This window comes from Panthera uncia (genome assembly GCF_023721935.1).
Source record: "Panthera uncia isolate 11264 chromosome B2 unlocalized genomic scaffold, Puncia_PCG_1.0 HiC_scaffold_24, whole genome shotgun sequence".
In the NCBI taxonomy this organism is placed as follows: Eukaryota; Metazoa; Chordata; class Mammalia; order Carnivora; family Felidae; genus Panthera; species Panthera uncia.
The window spans coordinates 69455530-69467804 of record NW_026057580.1 but is presented as its reverse complement, the minus strand read 5'-3'; the positions used below and the strand labels follow the sequence as shown (position 1 = coordinate 69467804).

General features: G+C 38.0%; 1 protein-coding gene across 3 annotated transcripts in view; it reads left to right on the top strand.

The window, feature by feature from the left end:
* Positions 1-6691, top strand: part of REV3L (REV3 like, DNA directed polymerase zeta catalytic subunit) — a 174418-nt gene extending 167727 nt beyond the window's left edge. For all 3 annotated transcript variants that reach the window (XM_049654182.1, XM_049654185.1, XM_049654184.1), the window contains 3 exons: positions 184-430; positions 2072-2281; positions 5784-6691. In XM_049654182.1, coding sequence (XP_049510139.1) covers positions 184-430; positions 2072-2281; positions 5784-5924 — 598 coding nt within the window. In that variant the 3' untranslated portion in view covers positions 5925-6691. The remainder of the gene's footprint in view (positions 1-183; positions 431-2071; positions 2282-5783) is intronic.
* Positions 6692-12275: the final 5584 nt, after the last annotated feature.

The following is a 12275-nucleotide window of genomic DNA, read 5'->3' as shown; positions in this document are numbered from 1 at the left end:
TCAAGTTTTAAACTCTTAACATTATATCCATTTGGTGCTGAGTCAAATGTATATAGCTCTCAAGAAAGTTGTAACTTGAAGTTGTAATCTCGTGGTTTCATAATTATTTCACTCTCCCTTAATCTGCTAGTAAGATGCCTTCCATAACAGCCTTTGAGTGAATATTTATGTGGTTTTAAATAGGAAAATGCTTACTTATGATCGGCGCTCTGAGCCTCGAGTTGGAGAGCGAGTGCCATACGTCATCATTTATGGGGCTCCTGGAATACCACTTATCCAGTTGGTGAAGCGCCCAGTGGAAGTGCTGCAGGACCCGACTCTGAGACTGAATGCCACTTACTATATCACCAAGCAGATCCTTCCACCCCTGGCAAGAATCTTCTCACTTATTGGTATTGATGTCTTCAGCTGGTATCATGAATTACCCAGGGTAAGCCTACTAAATAGTATATACCTGTGCTGTGACTGTAGAGAGAATTCACTTGCAATTTCTAGTAGAACTAAAGATTTTAGTTCTGTGCTATGAGAGGCAATGTGGATACTCTATTATCCTAAACTGACAAAGGTGCCACACTCTTCTGGTTTCCTAAAAAAAAAAAAAAAAAAAAAACTTTTAAGTTTTCTACAAACACCTTCCCAGTTTCTGTCAGACTAGCCAGATTGTAGAATATTAAAATAAATCCCACCACTATGTCAGTAGTAAATACTTAATAAACCAGCTAATAAATAAATGGAGAACCAAAATTCCTTAAAAGTGGGTGTTTAGTATATAGAATACAATGTCTAGACATAGTGCTGAAGAAATAAAACTAAAGAAGTAATGTTAAAATAGCATTATACTAAAGTAAAACATGGAATGTGGAATCTTAGCAAAGGGAGTTTTGCTTGAACTCTTCTTAGTTAGCTCATTGGAAGCCTGAAGGAACTATAGGTGATTGTGTAATAATCTGCGCTACATTAGTCGAGGAGAGGAGCAGTTTCAGTCTGCTGTTGAGAATTAGATCTGCTCAGTCATTTGCTATTATCTCAGACTGTGAAAGACTGATGGTATTCAGGGAAACTGGTGAAAGTTGATCTTCAAATTACTTTTACTTTCTCAGCAAGCACATATGGCCTCAAGGAAACTAATACTGAGGTTGAGGCTGTGCTTCAGAGAAGCTGTGCTGGCCAACATCTGTGATGCTGTATCCTGGCTTTGCACTGGAACGCTGTTACTGATTTTCATTTCGTCAGCAGGAAGAATGTTAAACCAATGGCATTTGTTAACAGACTGACATAATAATCTCTATGAAGAGTGATTTGTAAGATACAGGAGGAGACACCAAGGGTATAATAACCACATGATAATGTTATTTCAGTGTAAAAACAGTTCCAGAAGTCAAGTCTCTGAAACTAGTATTAGCTTCAAATGAAGAATGCTTAGGTGACACAGCCTAATTACATTTGAAATTCTCCAGGTTTACTTTTGCTTGAATTTTGCACCCTACTGCCTACCAAGTTACTTTTAACCCTTTTCTTGCCTTGTTTCCATGGCCCAGTTGTGCAGCCTTAAACAGTATCCACTCTCAATGTGGATTTCTTCCATTGCCCTCTCCAGTCTCCAGTGCCCTGGATGATCTCACACATCTATGTATCTCAACCAAAAAACTGAGTGGCAGGAGACTGTTTTTTTCCCAAAAGAAAAAAAGAAAAACATCATATCTGACGATATTAACACATAAGCTCTGTAAAAAGGATTTAGTCCATTTCTGTAGCCCCATTATCTAGAACAGTACCTGACATAGAGTAGCTACTTAGTACTTGTTGGAAGAAGGAAATAGTGCCTTCGTAAACCTGCAGTTAGCATGAGAGCAGTGGCTCTGTGAAGCTGGATCAGAGTTTCATTAACTTTTTAAATTTTTATTCCACTATAGTTAACATACAGTGTTCTTTTATTTCAGGTGTACAATATAGTGACTCAACAATCCCATACATTACTCAGTGCTCATCATGATAAGTGTGCCCTTAATCCCCATCACCCACCCCCCCCCCCACTTCTCCAAAACTTATTTCTGAATTAATGTTTTCATAGATACAGAAAGCCACCAGCTCCTCTCGAAGCGAACTTGAAGGGCGGAAAGGCACTATTTCACAGTATTTCACTACTTTGCACTGTCCTGTGTGTGATGACCTGACTCAGCATGGCATCTGTGGTAAATGTCGGAGCCAGCCTCAGCATGTTGCAGTCATCCTCAACCAAGAAATTCGGGAGTTGGAACGTAAACAGGAGCAACTTGTAAAGGTACGGCCTTCTTTGCTAGACCTTTCCGGGAAATATCATCAACCCTTGAGGTATAGTTTGAGATACGAAACTGGTATGAAAAGTAGGAGTAAAGATTCTAGTATCAAAATATATAATTTGATTATAATATATAATCAAAATATCAAAAATATAATTGAACTAAATTACTTAAAGATGGCTTGGTAAAGATTTTGGATACTAACCCTTTATCAGATATGTAATTTGCAAATATCTTCTCCTGGTCCATACATTGTCTTTTAGTTTTGTTTTCACTATTTTTGTTTTTATGGAATAGTGTATTGTTTATTAAAACCTAGAACTACAATGTACCTCTACCCAATTTCTTTTATAATATTTACCAGTTTCTCTATCATGTCTATTTACCATTCTCATAAAAATCTGGTTGTCCTAGAGAATTGCTGGTAAACTTGAAAGGTTCACAGTCTAAGAGTCTAGATAGAAAATTAATAGTTAACATGATTGAGTCTTATATGCTAGAGACCTCTTACAAATGAGTAAACAGACACAAGAGGGCTAAGTATTTGCCCTATGTTATGCTGCTGATAAGTAGCCAGGCTGGGATACAGACATAAAATACAGAGATGCTTTTTCAAATGTGGGAATTCTACCAGTAATAAACAGCAGAAACCTCTTTAAGTTGGAAAATGAAATCTGAGGAAACATTATCCTAGCACATTAAAAAAAAAAAAGTATTTCTTAAAGGAGCGATTGTACCTTTTAAACCATTGTATTGCCAGTACATTTTTTGCTTTCAGGCTAGAGAAGAACAACTTCGGAGTGAAGTTTATTTTGTGTTTATTTTGTGTTATAAGAGCAATATATAAAGTTATTGAAATGTTTAAAAACCAACCAGATAATTGAGAGGCAGTATGATTTAGTGGAAAATGAACCATAGGGCGCCTGGGTGGCTCAGTCGGTTAAGCGTCCAACTTTGGCTCAGGTCATGATCTTGCAGTCCCGTGAGTTTAAGCCCCGCATCGGGCTCTGTGCTGACAGCTCAGAGCCTGGAGCCTGCTTCAGATTCTGTGTCTTTCTCAAAAATAAACATTAAAAAAAAAAGGAAAAAAATGAACCATGCTGATAATAAGGAGGGACATCAGGATTCTAGTCTGGACTTCATTATACTGGACTTGTCCTTCCTTGGTTTTATCAGAGTTCTTTCACGGGTCCTGTCTACTTCCGACGTTGTAAATTCTCTTATAAAATCATTCCTCACAGTCCTAATAGAATTCAAACCAGGATGTGAAGGCCAGCCTCTGCACCTTGTCCTCAAGGTAAAGAAGCTTTTGAACCAAGACAGAGTATCAAACTTAGCTGCCATGAAGGTGAACAGGGAGAGAAACCATGTCTTAGGAGACTAGGCTCTTAAAAAATTTGAGCATCATATGAAGATGATTAAGGATTGATAAAGCATAGACTATTTGCTCTGTACCATTCTAGCTGCCACATTTTGTACTAGCAAAATTGTTAAGTTTTAGAGAATATACCCAGTCATCTAGAATTCATTAAACATTTCATTAAGGATGGTAGAATCTTAAAGGTATGATTATTTTGATGCAACCACAGAAACCTAGCTGTTGAAATAAGTTGATTTTTTTCCCCCTCTCCCCTTTCATCTCCTATATACTTCTTAAATACCCTCACTTTTCTCCTTCCTTTCTTTTATCATCCTAGTCCAAACCACCATCCTCTCTGCCCTAAACTCCTGCAGCAGCTTCCTAGCCTGACCCCCTGCCGCTGTCTCCATTCTTAAAAAAATAGATCATTCTAGCCAGCGTTAAGTTTATTTTACCTATTTGGGGGGGGGGGGGGGGGGGGGCCTAGAATCCCAAGCAGGCTTTGCACTGTCGGCGTGAAGTCCAATGTGGGGCTCGAACTCAAACTGTGAGATCATGACCTGAAGAAATCAAGAGATGGATGCGTAACCAACTGAGACACCGAGGCGCCCCTAAAATTACATTTTAAAAGTACAAGTCTGGTACTTTCTCTTTCTGTCTGATAAAATTCAAACTCTTTAGTATGCTTTATTAGTCTTTCTCCATTCTAGCACCTACGTGCTACCTTTCGGTCCATTGCTTAACCTTCTCCCTGTTACACTCTTCAATACAATGCTATAAAGCTAGAAATTCATTATAAACTCAAAACAAAATGATTGTTGCCACTTGGGGAAATTTTAACTCCCAATTAAACACTACACGTAAGATTCTAGACAGCCATAGCAAATCTCAGAGAAAATTTCCATCACCTCAAACACTTTTAATAATAAACAGAAAAGAATAAGGAATGAAATAAGCATCTGATTGGCTTATTTTTTCAAAAATTTTCAGAGGATAGCAAAAAGAAAGACTAAAGCAGCCTTTTTTTTTTTTTTTTTTTAAATGAGCTAAGTAGGTATCCCGGTTGTGGTGTTTTGAGTTTTTAAACATAAGCTGAATTTAGCTATAGTGCTCAGGGTTGAAATCACCAGTAACAGATCTTGAAACTCAACATTGAGTTAAATTTAAAGAAGCAAGTAATTCCATCCTGGCTTATTTATCAGACAAGCACAGAGAGTTGCATAAACATTTATCAGTTTGTCCTGACACCTGAATATATCTGCAGTACGTATAGCCTCAATACAGAACTTCTGTATTTGGGGATAGTTTTGAGTCTCGTGGCAGAGATCTCCTTAGTGAAAGACTTCATAGAAGAACAGCATACTTTGTCATCAGAGAACACAGAGTAAGTACACAGTTTCTCAGCAGTTTGTTTGGACAGCATCATAATAATTGGTACAGTAACCTCAGGAAAACTCCTCTTCACTTGACTAATACAGATGAGAGAATGAACTAGAGCAGTTTGATTTTTCTCTCAAAAGACAAATCTAGAGCAGAAGCAGCTATTTGGTATCCCCTTTGGATAACTTTTTTATTGGCGTCTGAAAAGATAAATCTGAGTAATGTGAGAAAAGATTGTTTATGGCTCATTTAAAAGACGGTCTTTAATGGTAATTGGGTAGCTTATTATATGAATCTTAATATACCCTATGAGCTACATAGGAGTTAGGGGTAACTACTCTCTCCTAGACAAAAATCCACATATGAATTTTGACTGTCCAAAAATTTAACTAATAGCCTGCTGTTGACCGGAAGGCTTACTAATAACAAACAGCTGAGGAACAATATTTGTATGTTACATGGATTATACACTGTATTTTTTCAATAAAGTAAGCTAGAAAAATCATAAGTTAGAGAAAAAACATTTATAGTACTGTACTGAGTTTATTGAAAAGAAATCCATGTATCAGTACTTACCTGTTAGAAATGCCTCAACATAGGGTAGGTGAGGCTTCAGGGATGAAAAGTAATGAAACTTCTTGTAATAAGTGTTATTTGTCTGCCAGTAATCTGTGGTGGGTCAGAGAGGAGGGACTATAAAAGTTTGTTAACACATATACATAGGACCTCTCCTATTGTTTTATGTATTCCTCTTATACTTTCAGATATGCAAGAACTGTACAGGGTGCTTTGATCGACATATCCCGTGTGTATCTCTGAATTGCCCCGTACATTTCAAACTCTCCCGAGTAAATAGAGAATTATCCAAGGCACCATATCTCCGGCAATTACTAGACCAGTTTTAAATTGTCAGTATCACAGAATTCCAGGTGCTATTTTTTCAGTGTTTACCACTAAACTGTTGTGCATGGTGCTTTTTCAACTTTCATCGAGTCAAGTATGTTCACTGTCTATTATCTGAAGACTATGAAGGCTTTTATGCTAACTGAATTAAAAATTGTTCTTATCGATCTCTGAATAGCTCACTTCTTACAATGTACAAAGTCTCCATCCTTACACCTTTTTAACATTGTTTTATAACGTATGTGTTGAATTTGCTCCGGTATGTGTAACATCTTGTAAATCCATTTGCGTAGATCATACTGACTTCCCTGTGGAAGGAGCACTGAAAACCTCTTTAAAAAAAAACAAAACAAGACAAAAGAAAAAAAAAAAAAAAACCCATTCGTGTGTTTTCCTTGAACTGTCTGTATCAAGACGTGTTACTTAGAGATACTCATTCACTTTATAATTTTGACTGCGAAATATTTTGTAAATACACTTTTTTACTTTTCAGACAACTGAGTAAAATAATGTGCAATGAATTTTATACAAATGATTTTCAAGTTGTTAGGTATATTTCCTCTAGGTTTTGCTTGGCTCAGAGTAGAGTTGTTATTTTGATCAAACTGTGCAAACAATAGTACCATGTGTAGCATTTTGAAACCTTATTTTCTAAAACCGCTGTCTTGCTTTAGCTATTAATGGGGCATTGTGAGGAACTGTGCAAAGACATTTTTGTTACAAACCTGTGGGCCTGTTGCAATACTTTAAAAATAAAAATTTTATTCCATTTTTGCTTGTTTTGTATAGACATTTCTATTGCTTCTAAATATGCTTAAAATATTTTCTTTCCTTATGTACTGTACAGTTAATCTTATTTGCCATCATCTTGAACACAAAATGTGTATTTAGAATATTTGTATAACTGTATAAAATTAAAAAGGAATTATGTGGTCAGTGCATTGTTTTCTAAACTGGAAATCATTTTGTTTTAAAAGTTAATAATGGAAACCATATTAAAATTGAATAAAATATGAAATATGGCAGTGTGATTTTATCTTGGTCTAAGTGGTATTTCTCCACCTGTTGTATTAGCCTGTGATGGTTGCATCTTAGTAATGAGGTAAACTTAATTCATTGTTATATTCCAATTGATGCTACAAATTCCTTCACCAAACCATGCAGATTAAAAGGGAGGAGGGCAGCACAAGTAGTCTAGTCTAGCTCTCATCCTTTTATAGTTGTAAGAAGCTACTTGTTTGGGTTTCTGTGTACATTTTCATTTAGATATGACTAGTGTTGAAGCCAGGACTTTGCAGAGGGAAAACAATAATTACATTATTCCTTTTAAAAAAATTAAACACCAATTTTTTTCAATAGAAAACAATATGGAAATAAGAATTACTTTCTCTTTTCTAAGTTCTGTGCTATTAGGATTCCCACTCACATCAGCTTTCCCCTTGAAACTGGACATAGTATTCTCAACAGAATAACCATTCTTAATATCTTTATTAACTGAACACTTTATAACTGAACACAACCAAACTAATCGTTGTTAAACCACAAGTGCCCAAAGCTAGCTAGGTTTACATTCTTCCCCTATCTCTGGATCCCTTTTCGGTAGGGAAGTATGTCCCTTGTAACACCGTCCTCCGAGTCTGTTAGACTACCTTTTTAAAGGAGACCCCTTTGCTGTTTAGTAACTGTCACCTGTGAGGGTACTGAAACTTGGACTTCTTTAACCAAAAAAATATTTTGCAAGAAGCTTGCGGCATACTTTCCTAATTACTTTCCCTGCCTTTTTGATCAGCTGTTAATACAAGTTTTGTATTTCACCCAGACCACAAAAAGAAAACATTCGAGTAATGCTGGAGAGTGAATGTCATTAACATTGGCTTAAGTTTGCCCACTTCCCACCAGTGTGTTCCTTTCCCTAGATGTGAACTCTTAACAAAAGTTACCCACAACTGTCTCTCTTCCCCATTCCCACAGCCCAGTCAAGAGTGGGAAACAGGCAAATGCTGAACCTATAATACTCCATTCTGTATGAACTTCAGTTTCCTTAGTGTTTGTGAAGAAGGCTAAGACACTGGGAAAAACTGATAAAAATGTGAACAGAGAGCAAATTGGAGAATTTTGAGAGGAGGTAGTCCTGTGAGGGCTGAAGCAGGCCACCCAGAGAGTCTGTGGACTCTATTCAGCCCTAATTGTCACAGGTACATCTCCATTAGTCTCAGGAGGCACACAGTCCCTGCCAGCAATCACACTGCGCTGATGACCTAAAGGTCTCTTCCAGAGCTGTATTTTATCCAAGTAAAGTCTTATAGCTATGTAATCTTTATCCTTCCATTTCTGTTGTTTACCTTTTCAAAATAACTATAGGGATATTCCTTGAGAGCCTATCAAATAAGCTTTCAAATTGATTTCTCAATTTCAGAACAGTATTTCTTAAAATATACATATGTTTGATTTTATAAAGTAAAACACTTGGCTACAAATGACATTAGGGCTCTGCCATGAACAGAGGGAAGGCAGTGGTACACCAGTAGCTATTTTTAAGCTACATGTGTTCCATTCTCTCTCAGCAAGACCTACATCTCTTAGAGTACAGTCTGCCTAGGGCACCCCATATGATGAGACATGTTACCTCTAGCCATTTGGGGTTTTATAAAAGTGAATGAAATCTAATACCATTAATGCCCCTGGGTTCTGTTCACAATTGCTCTATATAGGAAAATTGTCATGGATTGCTTCTAGCATTTGAGATCTCAAGAAGTCGTCAAAAGACAGCACTGAGTCCACTGTGTCTTCCTCGCCCATACCTATAGCTGTTTTCTCACTTTGGCAAAGCTCCAAGGGGGGCTAAAAAGCAAAATATCTTGTAGAGGAGCTCTCGGGTTTATAAAATCAGGTTTCTGCGTATATTTGGGGAGACGAGAATGTGACCAGGAAGATAGTCGAGGCATTGTTAAATCAAAATACCATCTTATTGGCTCAGAGTCTTTACCTGACTTGCTATTAATACCATCACAGGTGCCTTTGTTGGAGGGAAGCACTGGGAGGTTCCAGGAAAATAATATGCTTGGAGTAAAGAAACCCCATGCTCTGGTCTTTCTCATGATTGCTACTGGAAATGCAGCCCTTTTGAAAAGCTACGAATTTGGTCATAGAGATTAAGAAGCTTAAAAATAATCATTCTTTCGGACTTCAAGCTGTATTACAAAGCTGTAACCATCAAGACAGTATGGTACTGGCACAAAAACACATGCAGATCAATGGAATAGAACAGAGAACCCAGAAATGGACCCAAAAACGTACAGCCAACTAATCTTTGCCAAAGCAGGAAAGAATATCCAATGGAATAAAGAACAGCCTCTTTAGCAAGTGGTGCTGGGGAAACTGGACAGCAACATGCAAAAAAATGAACCTAGACCACTTTTCTTACACCATACACAAAAATAAACTCAAAATGGATGAAAGACCTAAATTTAAGACAGGAAGCCATCAAAATCCTCGGGAAAGCAGGCAAAAAATGTCTTTGACCTTGGTCGCAGCAACTTCTTAACACGTTTCAGGAAGCAAGGGAAACAAAAGCAAAAGTGAACTATTGGTACCTCATCAAAATAAAAACTTCTGCACAGCGAAGGAAACCATCAGCAAAACTAAAAGGCAACCGACAGAATGGGAGAAGATATTTGCAAATGACGTATCAGATAAAGGGTTAGTATCCAAAATCTATAAAGAACTTATCAACCTCAACACCCAAAAAACAATCCAGTGAAGAAATGGGCAAAAGACATGAGTAGACACTTCTCTGAAGAAGACATCCAGATGGCCAACCGACACATGAAAAAAATGCTCAACATCACTCATCATCAGGGAAATACAAATCAAAACCACAATGAGATACCACCTCACACCTGTCAGAATGGCTAACATTAACAACTCAGGCAACAACAGATGTTGGCAAGGATGCAGAGAAAGAGAATCTCTTTTGCACTGGGGGTGGGAATGCAAACTGGTGCAGCCACTCTGGAAAACAGTAGGGGGAGGTTCCTCAAAAAAATAAAAATAGAACTACCCTACGACCCAGCAATGGCACTGCTAGGTATTTATCCAAGGGATACAGGTATGCTGCTTCAAAGAGGCACATGCACCCCAATGTTTATAGCAGCACTATGGACAATAGCCAAAGTATGGAAGAAACTTAAGTGTCCATCAGTGGATGAATGGATAAAGAAGATGTGATATATATATACACACACACACACACACACACACACGCACACACACAATGGAGTATTACTTGGCAATCAGAAAGAATGAGATCTTGCCATTTTGCAACTACATGGATGAAACTAGAGGGTATTATGCTAAGCAAGATTAGTCAGAGAAAGACATCATATGACTTCACTCATGAGGACTTTAAGATACAAAACAGATGAACGTAAGGGAAGGGAAGCAAAAATAATATAAAAACATGGAGGGGAACAAAACCTGAGACTCTTAAATATAGAGAACAGGTTTACTGGAGGGTTTGTGGGAAGGGGGAATGGGCTAAATGGGTAAGGGGCATTAAGGAATGTACTCCTGAAATCAGTTGCACTATATGCTAACTTTAAATGTAAATTGAAAAATAAACAAAAAGAATAAGTGAAGCCAAAAGAAAAAAAAAGCGACATGAGATATCACTCCATACTTCTTAGAATGACCAATATCCAGAAAACTGACACTACATCCTGGTGAGGATGTGGAGTGACAGGAACTCTCATTCGTTGCTGGTGGGACTGTAAAAATGGCACTGCTACTTTGGAAGACACTTCAGCAGTTTCTTACAACGCTAAACAATACTCTTACCTACAATCCAGCAATTGCACTACTTGGTATCTACCTAAAGTTGAAAAATAAAACCCACACAAAAACCTTCAAGTGGATGTACATAGCAGCTTTATTCATAATTGCCAAAGTGTGGAAGGAATATACCCAGACAATGGAATGTTATTCAGCACTAAAATTAAATGAGCTATAAAGCCATGAAAAGACACAGAAGAACCTTAAATGCATATTACTAAGTGAAAGAATACAATTTGGAAAGGCTACAAACTGTATGATTCTAATTATATGACAATTTAGAAAAGTTGGGGCACCTGGGTGGCTCAGTCGGCTAAGCATCCAACTTCAGCTCAGGTCACGATCTCGCGGTTCGTGGGTTCGAGCCCCGCGTCGGGCTCTGTGCTGACAGCTCAGAGCCTGGAGCCTGTTTCAGATTCTGTGTCTCCCTCTCTCTCTGACCCTCCCCCGTTCATCCTCTATCTCTCTCTGTCTCAAAAATAAATAAACGTTAAAAAAAAAAAAAAAAGAAAAGGTAAAACCATGGAGGCAATAAAGACCAGTTGTTGCCAGGTTGGGAGGAGAAGGGGATGAATAGGTGGTGCAAGGAAGATTTTTAGGGCAGTGGAACTACCCTGTATGATACTACAATGGTATATATGTATGTCATTATACATTTGTCCCAATCCATAGAATGTACAACAGCAAGAGTGAACCCTAATGTAAACTATGCACTTTAGGTGATAATGATGTGTCAATGTAGGTTCATCAGTTGTAACAAATGCACCACTCTGGTGGGAGCTGTTGAAAATAGGTAGCTATGCATGTGTATGGGGCAGGGGATACATGGGAAATCTCTTTACCTTCCACTCAATTTTGCTGTGAACCTACAATTGCTCTAAAAATAAGGTTGCTGTACACACACACACACACACACACACACACACACAATCAGTCTTTGAAAAAACACCTTCTGCCCTGATTACTTGATGAGGCTTTATGAAGGGGAATATGAGTGAATGCAAAGATTTACACAAATGTAAATTATTAGCTGTTCAGTAAATATTTATTGAGCACCTAAGTTGTGCCCTGCATTTTGCTCATTTAAAGATACCAAAGTAACCCACTGCATCAAGTATGTCACACTATTGGGAGAGATAGATAAGTAATGACATTATTTTCAAGATGATGACATAAAGATGTTTTTGTCTCTTCCTCTTCTGTTGGATGAACCCAAAAATAAGAAAGAGAAAGCCAGCATTAGAGAACTCCAGAAAAGTTTAGGAACAGAAGACCCCAGATGTGAACTAATTATTTATTTATTTATTTATTTATTTATTTATTTATTTTTTATTTTTGGGACAGAGAGAGACAGAGCATGAACGGGGGAGGGGCAGAGAGAGAGGGAGACACAGAATCGGAAACAGGCTCCAGGCTCCGAGCCATCGGCCCAGAGCCTGATGCGGGGCTCGAACTCACGGGCCGCGAGATCGTGACCTGGCTGAAGTCGGACGCTTAACCGACTGCGCCACCCAGGCGCCCCA